At 38.9% G+C, this 21,111-nt stretch overlaps 1 protein-coding gene across 2 annotated transcripts in view; it reads left to right on the forward strand.

Moving 5' to 3' along the window:
* Positions 1-21,111, forward strand: part of KIFAP3 (kinesin associated protein 3) — a 70,102-nt gene that overhangs the window by 14,262 nt on the left and 34,729 nt on the right. For both annotated transcript variants that reach the window (XM_061345482.1, XM_061345483.1), the window contains exons 11-12: positions 15,371-15,471; positions 19,863-19,971. In XM_061345482.1, the coding sequence (XP_061201466.1) occupies positions 15,371-15,471; positions 19,863-19,971 (210 nt within the window). The remainder of the gene's footprint in view (positions 1-15,370; positions 15,472-19,862; positions 19,972-21,111) is intronic.

Genomic DNA, 21,111 nt, shown 5'->3' on the forward strand with positions numbered 1-21,111 from the left:
CGGAAGGGCTAGTTCACTGCTCAGTTGGGTGGGGTATCAGTTGGTGGGTGGTGAGTGGTTGTATTCTCTTCCCTTGTTATTTCCCTTATTATTATTGGTGGTAGCAGTAGTGGTTTGTGTTATACCTTAGTGACTGGAGTGTTCTTATCTCAACCCGTGGGAGTTACTTTCTTTTGATTCTCCTCCCCATCCCTTCAGGAGCCGGGGGGGGGGGGGAGAGTGAGAGAGAGACTGTGTGGTTCTGATTTCAGAAGGGGTGGTGAAGCTGTTCACATCATGATATAGTGTGCCTGAAAGTTGCTACATCACTTTTCTCTTTGCCAAAGACCTTCCTTCCTTAATACTCTCAGTTTTTTATTATTCAGCTTGACAGTCTGTAACTGTTAAGGTCATGTGAAGACTTTGGATACAAGTGAAACTTGTTGTTGTCTGTAGGGGAAAACCAATAAGCAGTGTAGGAAAAGCAGGGGGTTGTCAAATTTGATCCTTCTTGTACACTGGAGTTCTCAGGAGGAAGGTTTTACTGTTCTTTGTGTGTTCTTTGGCTGACACTATCTAGAGGCTGCTCTGGTAGATATACTAAATGTTTAGCAGGATTTGGCCATGAGCTCACTGCTCATTCTTAGGTAGAAGTTGAGGATCTTGTATTATGGAGCCCTGAATGTATGAGACACTGCTGCAAGATTTTTTTAAGTCTTTCTGAGTTAGCTTTGATTATAGTCCCTTAGGATTGGTTGCCTTTTCAAGTTTACATTCACCCTCAGCGTGAGTGTATTGCTGTTTAGTATGCAAAATAATGCCATGAAAATCTACACTGCTTTGGAAGCCTTGATCTTGTTGGTGATTAAACTAACAGCTACCTGATATATCCTGAAATGCCTCAGATTTTTTTATGCTTTCTGTCCCATAACCATGTTTGCACTTGATATCCTCCTTTGGGCTGAGCTAGGAGGGAGAAGAAAAATGGCACTTGGAATCCCTCTTCTTTATACTTTTTTCCTCAAGACGATATTTGGAAGTACACTGAGAATTGGAAGCTCGTCAGGAAATAAAAATTTTCTCTCATTTGAGAGAAGATCTGGCTAGGTAGGCCTGCTCAGCTCAGGTTGTAAACCTTTCTGGAGCAGGAACTTACCTTTTTTGTTTGTAGAGCAGCTACTACTGTGGTCTAAACTTGGGGCTTCTGGGTGCTTGTCACCCCAAGCAGTGGCATAACACAAATCAGTGAGAATTCCCTGCTCCCCATAATTCCCCATTTAACATTAAAGTCAGAGTAAACTCATCAGTTAAGTGTCTGCTTTCTAATGTCTGATACTAATGTGAAGAGGAGAATTTCTTCTCAAATGCTGTTCTCTCAAGCTTCTAAGTAGGCCTGTGCAGAAGGTTGTTCAGATCAAAAGAACTGGCTGCTAAAACTGCAGTCTGTTCCTGAAGTGTCTGTTGGGTAATGTACAGAAAGTTCTCATACTTCCAGAAGCTTCACTGTCTGTTTGGTTCAGTGGGTGGTGGCTCTTTCCTTGACTTGGATATGTTTGTCTGTTTTTGCAAAGGGCCATGTGCTGTTTACCCTAGCTCCTCCCTCTAGAATTCATTGATACTCACTTATTTTGCCATTGTTTTAATTAGAAAATGTAGGCAGAATTATTGTCTATTACTTGTTTCTTAAGATAACTTTGTGATTCTTGATAAGGTGATTCAATTCTCAAATACATCACTTTGTGTATCATGTGTCAGGGAAGCTTGCAACCTTAATAAAATAATGTGTCAGATACCCCTTTTATACAGGTTACTTGAGTATTAAACACACATTATTCAAGTCAGTAACCTTCAGCTTAAATTTGCGGGTTACCTTATAAGTGCTAACACACCTCAACAGCTGTTGACAAGTTGCCATACAGCTCCTAATGCCAAGAGGTCGAGTTTGTTGACACAGTCTACTGAAATTTAAATGCTGTGCCTTTGAGTCTTTAGCACTGGGTTTGAGATGAGTATAAATTAAGTGTAGTAGGTGTTTAAGGGAAGAGTTGAGATTGCAGGTAATTAAAAGGACGGGATTTGTCAGGCAATGGGTTTAGGGCTGAGCACTGAGGTGGCTGCATTCTGCAGTTCTGGAAGATGTGCCATGTTCCCAAGGGACACTTCATGACTTGGGAGCAGGAAGACTCTAACTGTAGGTGGAGACTGGAAGCAGAGGGCGTGGACTGGCTTCAACTGAGCTATTAGGAATGGACAAAATATGGCATGAATATATTTGAGAAGGACTATTTTCTTTCTTTCCAGAGTGTTGAGGCTGCTGTTGAAAGCATGAACATGAGAAATTCTGCTTAGTCTTGGTTTCCATTTTAATTGGCCTTTTCTTTTTAATAGTGCCAATGTCTGCTTCCCCATGTAGCTTTACCAGTCAACACTACTTGCTAATTTTCACGGTTTCTCTTCACAAGTCTGAAGTATTGTATATGACAAGACTCCTCTTGTTCCCTCCAGGCACCCAAGTTAATCAATTACAGCTGAACTTTGTTACGCTCTGAATTTCAAAGAATTTGGTGCAGTTGAGAGAAATTTGACTTTAGACTTGAGATCAGAAGCTGGAGCAGAGCTATGGAGGCCTATAAGATACAGCCTGCTATATTGAGGATTTTTCATACACAAGCTCCTCAAAGAGGTAGAAAAGGAAATTTTGTTGGTTTGTGTGGCTTCAGTTCTTTAAGAAAACCTTGTAATGTTTGGTTCACCAGGGTCTTGGGGAGAAACTTTTTTTTTTTTTTTTGTATTGATGGCTTGCTTTAAAACCTAGACATCATAGTTATCTTCCTTTTTTACGTTCTCTGTGTGAATACTTTATGTGCCAGTATATGTGAAGTATGGCTTCAGTGAATTAAGATGAGAATTCACATGAATTTAGAAAGTGGTTGAAGCTAGAAGTTTGTCTGAAATGTGGAAAACACAGATTCAGTGCCCTCTAATTATCACCACAGAAGGAGCAACCAAAGCAGTGAGCTGTAGACTATTCTGTGAGGTTCGCTTCATTCTTATAGTGTGCTCTCATATTGCTTTGGCTGGCATAATTAAAGTGGAGTAGAGAACTGATTTGCTGCAAACACAGTCGAGTTTGGTGGTTAGTGTATTCATTTCTGGAAAGTATTCTCACTGAAAGGGGGAAATGTAAAGCTGAACTTCAAGGAAACAGATTCACATCCTTCGTTTATCCCTGGGCATGCTCTTGCGCTGTTGGATGGAAGGGAAATATTACCCTTTTTATAATTCTTGCCCTGTATGTGTGATTGGTTTCTGAAGTAAATGCCCTAGCAGCAAACAGAAGAAAGCATTGTTCACAAGGAAGAATAAATCCCCCCCCCTTCATGTTTGGACCAAATCCACTTTGTTTTTCAGTTAACTGGCCAAAGCAAATACAAGATTTTTAGTACAGCTCTCTTAAATACACCCTCCGCTTGTGATTCACATTCTTCTAATAAGGGTGCTGTTTTGTGTTTTCTTAGCCTTTGTGAAGTGAGACAAATAGTTCTCCATTCTCCATGAGAACAGCAGGCAGTTTGTACAGCAGAATCATCTGAGTACTGCTGTGTGTGTAATGGCAGGCTCCAAACTATTCTTGGTGGCATCTTGTTCAGAAGGCACTCCTGGCAGTATGCAAGTGTGGCAGGCAGGACTGGGGTTTCTGTGTCCACCCATGAATGAGTTATTCTTCTCAAAGGATCTAAATGATAAAGAATAGTGCAAAAGCTGTGCAGTGGGGACTGGGTTGCTGCTGAAAGGGTAGGAGTAGGTCTTGCTTCATACAGGGAGCAAACATTGTGGTATGTGTGTTCATCCTTTTGAGCTGCTGGAGAGTTCTTAGGTGTGCTGAATGCATATTGTAATGTCAATTTTCTTTTCATTCTCTTCCCAGTGAAAGCCATGCCCAAAGAATGAGAATCCATCATGTTTGGAAATGCCACTAAAATGTGTCTTTTTGGTTGCTCAAAATTACTAGCTACTTTTAAAAATCAAGGACTGATTGAAAACAGGTATTGGTGAACTGAAAAGTGGGCAGGTCACAAAACAACACCAGTTGCAGATTGGGTACAAATGGGACATGGAGTGTAGAAGGGTTGTGCGTATGGCTGTGGAAGTGTTACACAATGCCAAGATATTCAATCTCAAAAAGATTATATGATTCTGTGATTTTAGGTGAGGATCATAGAATCATAGAATAGAATCATAGAATAGTTAGGGTTGGAAAGGACCTTAAGATCATCAAGTTCCAACCCCCCTGCCATCGGCAGGGACACCTCGCTCTAAACCATATTACCCAAGGCCTTGTCCAACCTAGCCTTGAACACTGCCAGGATGAAGCATTCACAACCTCCCTGGACAACTATTCCAGTGCCTCACTACCCTAACAGGAAAGAATTTCCTCCTTATATCCAATCTAAACTTCCCCTGTTTAAGTTTTAACCCATTACCCCTTGTCCTACCACTACAGTCCCTAATGAAGAGTCCCTCCCCAGCATCCCTATATGCCCCCTTCAGATACTGGAAGGCTGCTATGAGGTCTCCATGCAGCCTTCTCTTCTCCAGGCTGAACAGCCCCAACTTTCTCAGCCGATCTTCATATGGGAGGTGCTCCAGTCCCCTGATCATTCTTGTGGCCCTCCTCTGGACTTGTTGCAATAGTTCCATGTTCTTTTTATGTTGAGGACACCAGAACTGTACACAATACTCCAAGTGAAGTCTCACGAGAGCAGAATAAAGGGGCAGGATCACCTGCATTGAGCTGCTGGTCACATTCCTTTTGATGCAGCCCAAGATACGGTTGGCTTTCTGGGCTGCAAGCGCACACTGCTGGCTCATATTCATTTTCTCATCGACCAGCACCTTGGATGAGCATCTTGGGCTATATTTTCCAGTACTGACTGAAAGAAAATTGGTTTGGTGGATTTGTATTCATCCAAGAAGGTGAACGTTTTTTATACAGTATTCTGAAATACAGTGTGATCAGTCCCAAACAGCAGTAGTATAGTTTTGCCAGTCATGGTATGTATCAAGCCTTAATGCCTTATTAATGGGAACATCCTGGCCTGGTATTCTTAATTTCTCAGTGTTTCAAGATTTAGTGTGACCACACTGAGAAGCAGTAGCTGCCTAATCTTATGGAGAAGTCTAAGTGCTGTGCAACTGGTTTTGGCAGTATGATTTAGCCCTCCTGAGGAGTCTGCCTTCACTAGGTTCATTGATAGAATTTTTTAGGAATTTTCTTATCTAAAATCTTTTCTGGGAACTGCTGGAATTCCACTGATACTTTCCCACTCTTTACAAGTTAGGTTTAATGAGCAATCAAAGCATTGCCAAACAGTTGTATGTTGGGTTTCTTAACAATCAAGTCTCGATACGGTATGCAGCGAAGCAGGCTGTTGGCTGCTGTTTAAAACTGAGGTAGTACTTCGCTCTCTAATTAATGGAGGGCTGTGGGGTTTTAATGTTCTATTCCTTTTATGAAAGTTTCTTTTAAGAAGGCTTAAGGTGGATGTGTTCTCTTTATGAGTTCACTTGGCCTTTTTGTAATGAACTTATTACGGAGCTTCACACATCTGTTGAAAAATTGAGCTTCTTATAGGCTGCTGCAGTGTTTTTTCTGACTTTAACAGGCCTCGTTTATCCTATAAAGAAACATACATTTTCTTACCTGATCAAGTGAGCAAACAATAGGGGTCAGATGTGGCAAAGACCCTAACAAAAAGCACATGTCCAGCCATCAGGGTGAGGTAAAGTCATATCAGGATTGCTTGAAGTTATTAATGGCAGTAAAATTTATGCTTCCTCCTGTTTTCCCAATTAAGTTGAGAAACCTTTTTTCCTAAGGTGGCTCTGCAGCAGCTGGTTCCAATACTTGTTGTGTGAATATTGCCTGGGGTGTCTCCATTCCTTTATGGTAGAGGCTGGCTGAAGCACATTAAGTAACAGTTCAACTACAAGGACCAGTCTGTTGGAAAGCAGTAATTATTAAAGGATTTATTTTAATGGTAGGGTTTTTTTATCATTTGTGGTGAGTATGGCCAAGGCATTAAAAAACCCCGAATCGGCAGCAACGACAAAAAAAAAAGCAACCAAAAATTCCACAAAACCAAAACAAAGCCCCTCATGAAACAAACACACAACAGCAGACAAACAAATATCCACCAAAAGAAAAATAAAACCATCTACCATCTTTTAACATTTAACTTTTAAATCCTTACTAGAAGTGCAAATAAACCTAGCATGTCTGATATAAGGAGAGTGCTATGTGCACCCAGCGAACCCAGCACTTACTTAGATACTTTAACCTTGGATTAAATAGCAAACTTGAAAGAAAAATTTACTTCTCGTGTTGAGAAATAAAGAACTCTAAGGTAGAGACATGTCAGTATTGATAATATTGTATTTGAAGCAGAAACAGAATCCTAGCTAACTTTTCAGATAAAAGCCTTTGCCATATCCCAGCTTTGTGCTACTGGTACATTGTAGTGAATTACCAGGAAAGGATAATTGGAATTCATAACATCATCTTTTTATACAAATTTTCAAGTTTTTGAAGTCTAGTTTCTGAGAATTTTCTCACTCCTTTAACACTTTCCAGAGTTGGAAACAGTTTTCCTATTTTGTAGTTATTACTGGTGGAACCTTGCTAATCTGAACATTCAACCTTTGATTGTTCAGGTGAATGAAAGTTCATTGCCGTGGTGTGCTGCTCACAAGTGCACGTGTATTTAGCTGTGTTACTAACTTCTTTAATTAAAAGGGTAGCTTTGGTGTAACACAAGGAACTTCTTGAGTGTTGACTGAAAATAGGCTTATGGCAGCAGCAAGGACAGAAGTGGAGAGATGACAGCAATCTAAAGATGAGGGAGCCAAGTTGTTGGAAATTCACTAAACTGCTGAATGGGCAGAATCCCACTGAGCCACTATTTCTACTGGAGTTTACAAATATGTGTGTAATTAATTTAATTCCTTTGTTTGCAAGAACAAATTAATACTTTAACGGTAAAAGGTAAATCTAGTTTTCCACATGAACTCAAAGCTTTACTGGGTGTGACTTGGATGCCTAAAGCATGACAAAACAGAAACAACCAGGTCTGATTTCTTGGAAAACCTCTGTAAAGAATGAGTTGGGCACTTCTGCTAGTCTTTGTCATCTGTTGTAAAATCTTCATAAAGCCTGTATGAAGGCCAAGGTAGAAGAGGGATGAGCACCTTTTCCAGAGCCCTTGTGAAGCTTGCAGGCAGAGAGATAGTCTTAAAGGATCACATGGAACAATTTTGCAGGTGGGGTAGTCCCATAGATCTTGAAGCTTTTACAGCTTCACATGTAAGGGGGAAGGTTACAACCAGCTTTCTGCTTTGGAAATATGGAAACATATTCAATCACAGTTTCTGCTGTTTACTGAAAACATTCTTCAGTGCAGGACACCATCTGCAGATGCCCCAAGTCTACAGTTGCTAAGGTGAGAGATCTTTTGTCAGTTGGTGTCTTCAAACCCTTTGAACTGATGAGTGGACAAGATACGCTAACATAAAAATTTATTGCACTACAGTGAGTGTAGTTTTGGTAAATCTATACAGTCAGTTTTTGTTCCTTTGGTCTCTGACATATAGATGCTTTGCAGGATGGGTTAATTTACATGTTTGAGTAATTTCATTGCATAAAGCAAAACTTTTACATGAATCTGAGGCCTCAATGTCTTTTTATTCTTTTTGTAAAAGCTGTCAGATCTGTGAGAAACTTGTAGATCCTCAATGAATGACATTTTAAATGACAAAACTGTAATCTTTTCACAATAAGAATACAGTTGAACTGTTTACTTTTCTTCCAAGACTTTGCTAGTTAAGAGTGTGCTGATCCTTGTGCAAGAACAGTATCTCTTGGGTAAGAGCTTAATTCTCTTTCTCTTGAAGATTCATAAGCTGAACCAATATTTAACTCTGCTTTTTTGGCCTTAATAGATTTGACCCTCAGCTTTGTACTTCAGCTACTTCAAAACGGGTAAAACCAGTTTCCATTTCAATGTGGTGAATCATCCCTTCTGCCAAGTGAAAGATAGCATCATGCATTTAGAATGGTGGCTGCTCTCCTGTGGAGCTGTGTACCCATACAGCCAGGAGCATGGAAAGTCGCCACCTATTTCCATTCCCACTGAAATCCAGACAAGATAGGGAGAGTGTTTTTAGAGCAGAGAAGTCTGAGTATTTTCTAGTAGTTGTAATTGGAACACTTAATGTAATTTAATGAAATATAGTGCAGATACAGCAAAAATTATGCATGTCCTATAAATTTCCATCTAATTGTATGGCATTTAGTCTCTGTAGCTTGGTGGAGACTTCTGAAGGAACAGCTTTGTATGGAATTATTTACACCTACTTTGGAAGTGGGCATTTTCTTACTTTGATTCAAACTAAGAAACTGCCTCTTCTAATTTCCAGTTTGTTGTAATAATGGTAGCTAATTCTTTTTGTCTCTTCCCTTCTTCCTTGGTCGCAGCCTTACCCAAGCATATTTCTTTTCTGAAGGAGAGAGAAGCAGCTTTATCTTTTTCCTTGAGTGATAATCCTGTTGTCTCCCGTTTTCTCTTTAATCTGAATTTATAATTGACTTATCTCTGGTTTGTGCAGTATGTAGGATATTACAACCAATCAGCTTCTCATTTCTCGTGTGAATTTGTGAGGTCAAATATAGTTGATTGTAGGACATCCTAAATAACAAAAATGTTTGGTTTTTTTTTTTTTTTTTTAATTCTCTAAGAAGATCAAGCTTCTGAAAAGGACTTATCTAAATTTAGCAGTATGTTGTCTACCGAGTGGCTATGTTTTGTTGTCTTTTACAAGTGTCAATGCTGCAGAGAGGTTTTTACTGTATGTTTTTCCAGGCTTTCTTGCATAGAGTTCCAGGCAAAGAAATAGAGCCTGGGGCTCCAGATACGCAAATTCATTTTTGTCTATGTGAATGCTCCATCCCTGGTGGTGTTCAAGGCCAGGTTGGACAGAGCCTTGGGTGACACGGTTTAGTGGGAGGTGTCCCTGCCCATGGCTTGGGAGTTGGAACTAGATGTTCTTAGCATCCTTTCCAGCCCTAACTATTCTATGATTCTATAGCGGTAACATTAACTCAGTCTAAATTAGTCATTTCTAGGCCCTTTGTTTTAGGATTATTATAATTCCTTCTTTGTTTCCTAGAAAAAAATAATTATATCCATTTTTCAGATGTAGCATGTACTTAGTTCCTCAAGGGAAGGGAAAAAAAACCCCAAAAACACCCAAACAAAAAACTAAAAAGCCACAAACAAATTAAAAAAACCCACCCAAACGCAAAACAACTACCCAACCGTGGCAAAACCAGGGGTTTAAGTTAGGCTTATAGTATGAAGCCAGTTTCGGTTAACATAAAGATGGCACAAGTGAGGTTGTTAGCATGTAATTAATATCATAATGTATTATTTACAATGTCTAGTCTCCTTGAGTGTGAGCAGATTTGAAAATTCTTTCTGATTCTCTTGATAAAATGAACTCATACGTCCAGAATGATTTATATTTACATGTGTAAATCAAACCAGTATGTGTCTAACCACACATGGAGTAACTTAGTCTATTTCCAAGCTGGTTGAAAGTAATAATACAGGGTACAGGTAAGCAGAGATACCTTTCTATCCCTTTTTCCAGCATAATCACTGCTAATTATGATACATGTGAATGAAGTCTTGATTTCAGTGTTTCCTGACAGCAGTAAGAGACAGTATATAGATCTTATACTCAGCTTGTGACATTCTTACCCATATAGATTTCTTATGTGCCTAATTCTGCAGCAGGTTTGAATTGAGAGTGTCAGAGTTTGAAACAGAAATGAAGATTCACTCTGCTGTTTTAATAGATATTTACCTTTGTTTGTGTTCTGGTTTTGATTTAGTATAATGTTTTGCACATGAGTTGGATAGGGTATATTTCATATTTAATGTGGAGACATTGATGAGTCCATTAGAAATGATGACTACTTGAATTACTGATAGTGTTACATTTGGATAATTTAGTCCATAACTTATATTCTCGTTTTTACTTTAGCATTTGAAAGATGAATGCTGCTGCTGCAACTCAGATCAGCATTTCAGTTTTACAGCTTTAAGATTTCTCTTTTGTTATCATGGAGCTAATGGAGAATTTTTTCCTTTTAAGCTCACGAACTCAACCAGTGTTGGACCTGAGCTTGTGATAAAGAAATATAAAGAAATTTTTTTTTTTCCTTTAGCTTCTGCTACTAGTATACCATTTAGATCTTTAACCTTGGTAAGATCTAGACATGGAATTCAGGTGTTGGTCCACAAAACTGGCATATGGCTTCTTATTAATGTTCAAAGGCTAAAAATCTGAAGCCATTTTGAACTTGGAGCCCATCATGTATTTATTTCCCTCTCTAATTTGCAGAAAACTAGTTGTGAAAACAGCCCGAGGGACCTGATATTTTTCCATCCCAGCTGCTCCAGCTGAACTACAGCTGCAAAAAAAATAAAAATCTAAGTATTGTTTCTGTAAACTGTTGAGTGTGTTTTATAACAGAATAATTCCCACAAAATCAGTAACTACAGTTAATGACTGGTTTGTTAAAGCATTAACTGTACTCAGCTGGGAATGACCAATTTCTCTGGAATGGCTGTGTAAGAACTAAGGATAATTCAGTAACACTTTCAAATAATTATTTGGTTAATTAATGGTAAATTCTTGTGGAAATCCTATCAAAGTACTTGTGACCCCCACATTTAATATCCAATGAGTTCATTATGATTCATGTTTTATTGCCATAAATACCAGAAGAATCCATAATGAGTAGGCTATTATTTTCCAGGGGTACCCTTACTGCTTTAGGCCATTTGGCTTTTCCACCTTCAGTCATAAAAAGCTTGATGCTCAAAACTACCAGCATTTGTAGGCCACAACTTTCTGGCACCCCACCAAAACTTGGGTGATTTTTATGAAAACTTTTGGCAGAGATCTGTTTTCTTTCTCTTTCTTTTCTAGTTAGGGAAATAATTGATGCCTACTGTACCAAGTCATAAGGAGGTCTTCCTTCCAGTGTCTGCTTTTTCATGTGTGGCCTTCAGTAATATTCAGAAGTAGCCGAAAAGCTATCTCTTCCATGCTTTTGAAGACTGTTCTCCAGCCAGGCACTGGGCAGGGTTTGAAAGTTTTTCAGCCAAGTCTGTAAACAATGATGACTTAGTTTATTCATTAGCATTCAGATGAGTATAAAATAGTAATAATAAAAAAAAAAGGTAAGCTTAGTACTGGCATATTTAAGTAATATGTCGAGTAATTATTGACAGTAATTATTTACTGTCAATAGCTGCCAGTTTACATGGGACTGAAATCCCTATTTCATTTGGATGGCAGTCAGCTTGGTGGATTTTTCAAACACTGTCACTTTTTACTCTTCAGCCTGAAAGATGATGCTTAGTGTTTAAAATGCTGTAGCTGTTGAATCTGTTGTCCTTCTAATCTTTGACAAACTAGTTATGCATAGATTCCCCTCAGCTTCTCAATAGGCTGTATCCTTCTTAATTGTGCATGAGATTAACAACTGCTGTGCTTAAAAACAACCACCTTTTCTTGATTTTCCTGAAGTGCTGGTTCTTTGAATCATGAGTTCCCACTGTTTTGTAGGAGAACTGAAAAAAAGTTTGGAGGTTCTGGTTTTTCTCCACCAAAATGCTTCCACAGGGTAAGTGGAACAGTGGAACTTCCAGACATCAGCCTGAAATTCATTCCTTTCTGGGAAATGAGAATGAAATGAAACTTTAAATGCATACCCCATTAAATACTTAAAAGCTGGTTTACTTGCATGCTGCTTTCTTTTAACTTCAGTTCTATAATTAATTTTCATCTTCAAGTTAGTAGAATTCAGGTGGGTTTTTTTTCCATTTACTTACAAGTGAAGAGTATTTCCTTGCTGTGCCAGTGCACTATGTGCCTGTGACTTAAATGCTCTAACCTGTTTTCTATTCCCTGTGTTGACAGTAGGACAGGGGAGTTCAGGGAAAATGGGTCAGTTAACTGCACAGCAAGGAGGAACTTGAATTCAGTTCTTTTAAATTGTAGTTGTCTTTGCTTTTTGTGTGTCATGAAATCTGCCAGATGGAAAGTACTTTGGGAGAATTTCTGTGCCAGTCAGTAAAACCAAAGTCCTTCAGAGTTTATTCAGGTAAAATAAGCTTGAATTCTAGATATTCCTTATATTTTAGGTTGAGTTTCTACGTCTTTTTGATTGTTTTTGGTAGTTTGGAAACAGAGACCGTGCTGTCATTCAGCTCTGAACCCTAAGGTCTTGTTCAGACATCAGAAGGATTATTGTGATAGGCTGGACCTTTAAAAAAAAGGGGAGAGAAAATTATGCAAAGAGTTTGTTCCCAAAAAACAGGTGGCCTTTGCTGCTACAGTAGACTATTTTCTTGAAAATAAGCTACCAGTATTGCTGAATACCAGGAAACTGCTTTTGCTACCAAATGTAAGACTGTATCTTAGCTGATGCTTTATCTCAGCACAAATGAAGCTTGCAGAAGTAAGGAGGAAAAAAAAACAAACATGAAGGACAAAGGTTAAACAGATATAAAGTAGCATCATTCTTGTCAACTGCCTGCTAGTTCATACCTGCTGAAGATCCGGTCCAACTTCCCTTTATCTTGTTTTACCTGTTGCTGTTCTGGGGCGTCAACTTTCCTCCCTTTTATACTAGCTTACCTATCACTTTACATAGACTTTCCTGCATTGTTCAGCAAAGCATAATTGTAATTTGGGTCTTGAATTTGGGTCTTAAACAGATGCATGGGAACAAGTGTTAAGAGCAGTGTAAATGGCTTCTTTTCTCCCTTAGAACCATGAAATTTGAAGGCATAACTTACTGTTTAAATTTTTCTATTTGCTTAGTAGAATCCTTTTAGCTGCATGGGAAGTGTTTTTTTTCATGTAATTATTTCATTTAAAATGTCACTGTAAGTGAATAGGTAGGTAAGATGACCAGTCACAAGAGAATCACAAAAGATAATAATACTTCATTTGTTTGCTTAAAACACAGTGTGTATGCTTTAGCAGCTACAGTACTGTGTGTGTTTTTATTTTACTAATAGCCACGGTAGCTATCAGATTTAGGGATTATCCTTTTTCCAGCTGTTAAGCGTGTGGAAGGTTGTGGTACAAGTCACATTCATTTTTTTCAAACAGATAAGAATCCAGAGGGATCATATAATAGTTAGGGTTGGAAAGGACCTTAAGATCATCAAGTTCCAACCCCCCTGCCATGGGCAGGGACACCTCACACTAAACCATCTCACCCAAGACTTTGTCCAACCTGGTCTTGAATACTGCCAGGGATGGAGCATTCACAACCTCTCTGGGCAACCCATTCCAGTGCCTCACCACCCTAACAGGAAAGAACTTCCTCCTTATATCCAATCTAAACTTCCCCTGTTTAAGTTTTAACCCGTTACCCCTTGTCCTGTCACTCAGTCCCTAATGAAGAGTCCCTCCCCAGCATCCCTATAGGCCCCCTTCAGATACCAGAAGGCTGCTATGAGGTCTCCACGCAGCCTTCTCTTCTCCAGGCTGTACAGCCCCAACTTTCTCAGCCTGTCTTCATAGGGGAGGTGCTCCAGTCCCCTGATCATCCTCGTGGCCCTCCTCTGAACTTGCTCCAACAGTTCCATGTCCTTTTTATGTTGAGGACACCAGAACTGCACACAATACTCCAAGTGAAGTCTCACGAGAGCAGAGTAGAGGGGCAGGATCACCTGCATTGAGCTGCTGGTCACATTCCTTTTGATGCAGCCCAGGATACGGTTGGCTTTCTGGGCTGCAAGCACACACTGCCAGCTCATGTTCATTTTCTCATTGACCAACACCCCCAAGTCCTTCTCTGCAGGGCTGCTCTGAATCTCTTCTCTGCCCAGCCTGTAGCTGTGCCTGGGATTGCTCCGACCCAGGTGTAGGACCTTGCACTTGGCATGGTTAAACTTCATGAGGTTGGCATCAGCCCACCTCACAAGCGTGTCAAGGTCCTTCTGGATGGCATTCCTTCCCTCCAGCGTATCAACCGAACCACACAGCTTGGTGTCATCGGCAAACTTGCTGAGGGCACATGCAGTCTCACTCAGTCTGAAAGGTCTGCTTTGTAGCTTCATGAGGAAAGCTATAGCATGGGGAAATAATACTTTGCTGTTGTATGGCAACTGCTAGGAGTGTTTCATGGGTCCATTTTGATAATTCAGTTTTGAAAAAATGCACAAATGTGCATTTTCAGGATAAAGACATCATATCCTTGCGGATTCAGCTCCCAGTGATGTAGGCATAAATAAAATTTAGCAGTCCTGGTTGCTGTTTGAGGTCTTTGCTGTTGATGCTTTGCTAAAGTGTTAAACAGGTAAGTTCTAACTTCGCCTAAATAGAAGTGGGAGGTGGGATATTTCTGATCAGAACTGTAAATTCTGAGTTGGTGACCTTGTTACATCCTGGTCAGACTAATAGAAACGTGCAGATGAATATTTGTCTCGTATATAGCCAGTATCCTGCAAATGTAGGGCTAGAGGAGAGCTCAAGAAAATGCTCAGTGCAGATTTCAGCAGTGAGTCAGGATCAAATTCATCTGTGTTGTTCTTAAACGTTTGTACATTTGTCTAAGATGGTTTTATAGAACCTTTCAGTTTAATACTTCGCAGCCTACTCACATAAGCTTCTCTAGTTTTTCTTGAGAGCCTTTTTCTCTTGGTAAGAACTAATCTGAAAATATACTAAGGTGGTCTTTGAAATATAAGAAACTCAAAAGGTGCTTACAGGGCAATATTATTTAGGATAATAAAACAATTAGTATGTGACTTACTTGAGAGGCACTGGATTCCTTCTACAACGCTTCATAGTGGTAGATCTTTTTCTCTTTGGCATTGGTAGATTCTTTATCATTTCACTTTGAGACAAGCTGCTTGTTTCAAAAGGACTATCCACAGGTAAATTGGCATTACATTTGTTATTTAATATTCTGGTTAGAAAATGATGAAGGCTTTCTCTGGATGACCTGCCATTATTCAGTGTTTCTGTCACAAAATATATTCCTTTTCAAAGGGGAGTTAAGGAAATGTTTTGTGGTGCTGGGGAAGAGGGGGAGTAGTTAGTATTGCCCTTGTTCCTTCTTAGCACAAATACAGTTCATTTGGATATGCCAGGCAAGATCCTTTAATTAATGTTGCATTTCTGATGCAGGTTTTGCCTCTATTAGCTGGGATTTTTGTGCTTTCTCTTTTCCCATTTTATGTATCTATGACACCTAAAATACCAGGCTTCTATTAATATGGATTTTTTTTTTTCCTTCTAGCAAATGAAAGCTACAAACAAATAGCAATGTGTATTTTGTATCACATAAGCATGGATGATCGCTTTAAATCAATGTTTGCCTACACAGACTGTATCCCACAGGTATGTGCTTTTATGTACGTCGAGGTGGTTAAGTTGCATCTTTGCCTGTGCCCATGTTTTCCTCGCTCATAGCAGAGCTCGCACTGACACCCACAGGTAACAATAGGAACAACCACGATACTTTCGAGTTGATAGCGAATCACCAACTCATCGAGCAGTCTGACTGTTCTTGCTGTGTTTTAATGGTCCCCAGAAAAAGGATAAGTGACATGTTCTTTTTCAGTGCTACTAAAGCTTGAGCTGCATCAAGGAATTCATAAAAATACAGTTGACCTGGTGAATTTTTGCAAGAGATTGAGAATGCTTGAAAGAGATTAAAGCTTGTTCACAGCAGGTCCTTAGAGGAGCTTGTGGAAAGTATTTTGTTTACAGTTTTAGAAGGCATTCTTGCCTGCTCCCATTGGGTATCAAAATTTCAGTGTCTCCAGTATAACAGGATATGAACTGGAAACCAGCCAAGCAATGTTATGTTGCTACATGACAGTTCCTTTCCCAACTACAGGCATGTGCAACAGGGGAGAGAGACTTGGAAGAGTAAGAAAGGCTCTTCACCAGTTATTCAGGCTACAATTTGTTGCATAACACTGCCTGCAGTCATAGTCTTTGGTCCAAGCACAGACAAAGTATCATGGAGTTTGGGATTTTGTGTGTGTTTGTGTGTTGTGTGTTTTGTTTGTTGGAGTTTGGTTGGTTAGTGGTTTTAGTACCAAATCCTTTCTTACTGGTAATTTTTCAGTCCTGATGAGCCTGGAATTGAGAAAGCTGCATTGCGTAAGTGTGAAAGCTCTCGGTAGCCTTTTCAGAATTGCACCACAATATCTTCTTTCCTGCCAAATGTGTTTTCAAATCAAATGCATCCAGAGTTGGAAGTTGCCATGGAAAGCTTTCAGAATGTTTCTGGTCATTATCTCATGAAAAAATGGTGATGCTTTTCCAAATACAGGAGGATTTTGGACAATAGAGAAGGAGAACTAGTTGAAATAACTAGTATATGTTACAAAATGATCTTGTAAACGTCCTGCTGACTGCCTTTTCTGCCACAAGAAGCAACTATATATAAAGCCGTTTGCATGATATAAGGACTTGCTTTGTTCTGAGCCATTATCAGCCAAACCAGAACTCATGCACTCTGTTTCAGGTCTCGCTTATGACATGATTTCAGGGAATCTTGGCATGGCTTTTAGATTCCCAGTGCCAAATATGAAGAGATGTGGTAACTTCAGCAGCTTCATACTCTGAGCTTTAACATCATTGTTCTGATAGGCAGGAACTCGTCAAATGGATGCTTACAGGGCTGTATCCAAAGACTAGTGAAACAAACAGCAAATAAATTTGTTGCCTTCATTGGGTTTTGGCTAAAACTACAGAATTCAGAGGATACCTATGGCTGTTGATGCTTCATTGGTCAATGTAATTATTCACAGATCACATCTCCTGGCTGTTCAGAAAGGACAAGCTGGACAGTTAGAGCTTAAATTTTATAAATGAATGTTCCAATTGAGGACAGTTATTAAGGAAGACAGAAAACATGGGGAAGTGGATAAGGCACTCAGGAGAAGCAAGCATCCTTTTAAAGGACTCCCCGCTGTCTGATTCTATCTTGGAAAACCAAACTGTTTTTTCAGTAGTCGAATGTGCCCTTCTGTGGGTTTGTTTCTTTTTGAGGAAACTGGCAAATACTCAATAATGAACGTTTAGCTTTTGCAGGAAGTGATTAGAAAATCAGTCCCCTGTTGTCATTTTGAACAGGCGAAGTGCCTGACAGGGGCTTGCGCGTGCTGTCCCAGGTAAACATCCTTGATTGCAGGAGTTAGTGGGTGCTATTCTAGTAACAGTTAAAAGTGAGTATTAACAGTTCATTCTTGTTTAGACCCCAGCAATGCGTGTTTTGTTTAAATAGGTGCAAATGCCATCCAGATGCTTATAAAAGCCTTTATTGGTAATAACCTGGCCAATCAAAGGGCATGGTTAGGCAGTGATGTCATGGTGATATTTAATATTTTACCGCAGAGCAGTGTGCAAGGTTCTCTGCAGCTGCCCACATGTTTTCCACCACGGTTGTCCTGTTTGGCCCCTCTTTGATCTATAAGCTTCTTTTCAGCTTAATGCTGGTAAACGTCCTCTCTTGACAGCACCCTTTGCTCCTGTCCGCCATTATCTGCTGAAGTTCAGAAACCAGAGCATCACTTCAAACAGCAGAGTTAGGGAGTAGCCGGTCAGGAGAGATTCCTGAGGCATGCAGTTCTGGCATAATCATTCAAAGATGTTTGAGCTGGGCTTGGGGAGGGGGTTGGACAGAGGTGTATGTGAACAGAAAGCTGTGGGGGTTGGCCTCTGGTCACTGGTAAATAAGTGAAGGCAGGTGCCAGAGAGTCTAGACACAGTGATTTCAGTCCTGGTCTGTGGTATCTGATACTCAATATGGGACTTGTCTGATTGAACACTACTGCCTCTTCATTGCACATGCTGCAGTCGTTTTACTGCCTTCCTGTTAAATCAGTAAAAGATGACAATGGACATAGTAAAAGCAGAACAAATTTAATTTTAATATTTCCTATTTGGCAGCAATTACTCTTCCTTTTGAAGTGGCACAAGAAGCAATCAAATTAAATGAAGACATAATGGGAAACATGGAGCTTGTACAAAACTATTATTTTAAAATTTGAAGAGCTTTAATTGAAACTGGATATATTTTTTCTTTTTATAGAGAAGTAGTTCAGTAATTAGCAGTGTAATCCCATCTTGTTAAACATCTAATTTCCACAGATTTTGTATTGTGTAAGTAATGAGAATGTTTCCCTTCAAATTATTTGAAGGGTTTTAAAAATCTGTTTTTCAGGGTTTTGTAACAGAAGAGTTGCAGGGGGTGATTTTTGAATACTCGTGTTCCACTTGTTAAGTGGCAGCTTTCTTCTCTGGTTAATTCACTCTTACGTGACTGTCAGGCTTACGGATTTAATAAACTAGGGATTTTATAAATTGTTAAAGCAACCTAGGGAATTCTGAGTCTACCTTTTTAAGAAAGGGAGGAGGAAATCAACAGTAGCTTTTAAATCTGAAAGTTCCAGAAAAAGAGGTAAAGAACTATCTTGTACCTTCTTTTTTTTTTTTTTTTTTTTGGGTGGGGGTGTCTATTTGGAATGACATCCTGTAGTACAATACTTTGGAGTGAAATTCCTGCAATCCCATTGTTCTTGCCCCTGACCCCCAAATGGGTTTTTCACCCACTTTCTCCAGTTTTTAATGTATTACAGTCTTTCCACCAGGCGGCAAGCACATAACTATATTAGTTGTTGCTTTCTTCTCGCCTTCGCCCCTTCTTGACACAAACAGGGCTATATTTTTGTAACTTGTATTCTGCTTATCTTTAGGCTCAGTTGTTTCTACTCCTAGTAATCCCAGCCTTGCCATCATGCTGCTTTGCATTGTAATCTTGGCATGTCTTATGAGCTGCGCAGGTTTTAGGAGCAAATAGAGTTATGTCCTGTAGGCTCTCAGTGAGGAAGCTGTGCAACTTCTCTGCCATGGTTGGAAACAGAAAAAGAAACTTACGTATTTGACTCATGTTCATATATTCAATATGCCATTCAAAAGTGTTCATATTGCACAAAATGAGACCAGATAGCCTGTGATATAATGAACAATACAGGTGCCAGATGTATAAAATGATAGCAGTCCATAGGTTATTTGCCTAAGGAATTATGTGGTAATTCACTGACACCTACTAAACAGTTGAAACAGGATTATAGGTGATTGTCTACTTACATTAACCCAGGTTGTTCTGTCCCATTACCAAAAGAATAGGACTTTTCTGGAGAAGTCTTTGGTATATAGCAGTATTCAACTCTAGCAATGGCAGCTGCAAAGATAAAGTACATTTCTGCAGATACAGCTATTTATGTACCAATGAAGTAATCTGAAAGCAAAATAGTAATAGAATTATTCTGCAATTAAGTATGTGTTTATAGTCATAATCTTATTAAATAACCAGGAAGTAATCTGACTTTCTGTGAAACTAAGTTGTGGGTTTTTTTCCCCATATTAAGTCTACCTAAACTTTTTTCCAAAACAAATTTGTCCATTCACAACTTTTATAAAAACAGTAAAAATAAAAAATTTAATGGTAGCAATAAAATGTAACTAACCCATATTAATTTAAGGTGATGAGTGATTGCCATTTTTTGCACTTTATAAGCATTGTTATTCCCAAATAATGGAACTATACATCTTGTGCCCTTGACCTTTATAATGTTACTGTTTCTATAGAAATGTTGAATGTTAATTTTTGAAAAAAAAAACTTAAAAAAAGCTACTGTAGTTGACATCATAACATTGCTCTCTTAATGCTTTGGAAAGATTAATGACTTAAGCATGCTTGTCTTTCTTGGCAGTTAATGAAGATGCTTTTTGCATGTCCTGATGAGCGAGTTGACCTGGAACTTATTTCCTTCTGTATTAACCTTGCTGCTAACAAAAGAAATGTACAACTTATCTGTGAAGGTAATTGTGCTGAGATTTTACTGTTTTCTTGGAGATGACACTTCAGATATCTATTTTTGTATATATACATACATATATAAATTATGTATATTTGAGTGACTTACAAATGTGTGTATGTAATCTCAAAAAAAAAAAAAAAAAAAAGCACCCATTTGGGTAATGATTCCTCTCCAGAATTCATCTTGGTGGCATGAGTGCCACTGAGTAACCAGATGTGCTCACATCTGTCATATGTAGTTTTGTAAAGCACACTGATGACATTACTGTGGGAGTATTACTGTGCAGTAGCTATGGCTATTACATCCAGAACTGTATAGAAAGATCAAGATTTTCATTTTACTTAAATTCCATCTGCCTAAAATTCATCTGCAGCTAATCCGTGCTTCACCTGCCAGTACCAAATAAATAGTACAGTGATGTAATTTAGTTGCATCTTTCCATTAACTTTTTTTCTTGAGTATGTTTTGGGTTCTAGTATTGTATTACATGGTATAGGTGGGCTCTGCATTTTGTTCAGCAGCTCTCTGGGTTGCTTTTAAGGTTTCTTTATTTTCATACTAGTGTTAACACTAGCAGTTTAGGTGGAACATTATTATTTAGTAGCTCCAATTTTCCCTTTTGCTCAAAATTTTCACTATGAACTACTGCAATAAATTACTATACTTTAAAAGGGTCAGTTGCAGTCAATGTGGCCAGCCATTCCACTTCAGAATTCTGTGTGTAGCTCTGTAGAAAGTGTAGCAGGGAGTTACAATTTTATTTTAAAGGCACAAATGAAATTCAAGCTAGTATCACTTGCTAGATAATAAAGTGATCTTTTGGAAACATAATAACATAATTCCAAAGTGATCTTTTGGAAATATAACAGTGGGACTTGCTCAGTGCAATCAAGTGCTGAAAGTATGTGTGTTTGTTCCCAGGATGATCTATGCAACTCATAAATAATCGTTTAGAATCATAACTGTATTTACTCTGTAGAGTGGAGAGAGCTGTCTCTGAGTTAGTACCAACAGTGGTGCTGCATCTCCACTAACTGCACTCAGTGATAGGATAACAGTATGCATATAGAATGTTTCTTCAGATGAATAAATAACTAAAAACACTTGAAGCATTTAGCTAGTTATCTGAGTTTTTAAGTGT

This window comes from Neopsephotus bourkii, unplaced genomic scaffold (genome assembly GCF_033783945.1).
Source record: "Neopsephotus bourkii isolate Nb327-2 ecotype Australia unplaced genomic scaffold, CSIRO-AGI_Nbou_v1 NB_234, whole genome shotgun sequence".
In the NCBI taxonomy this organism is placed as follows: Eukaryota; Metazoa; Chordata; class Aves; order Psittaciformes; family Psittacidae; genus Neopsephotus; species Neopsephotus bourkii.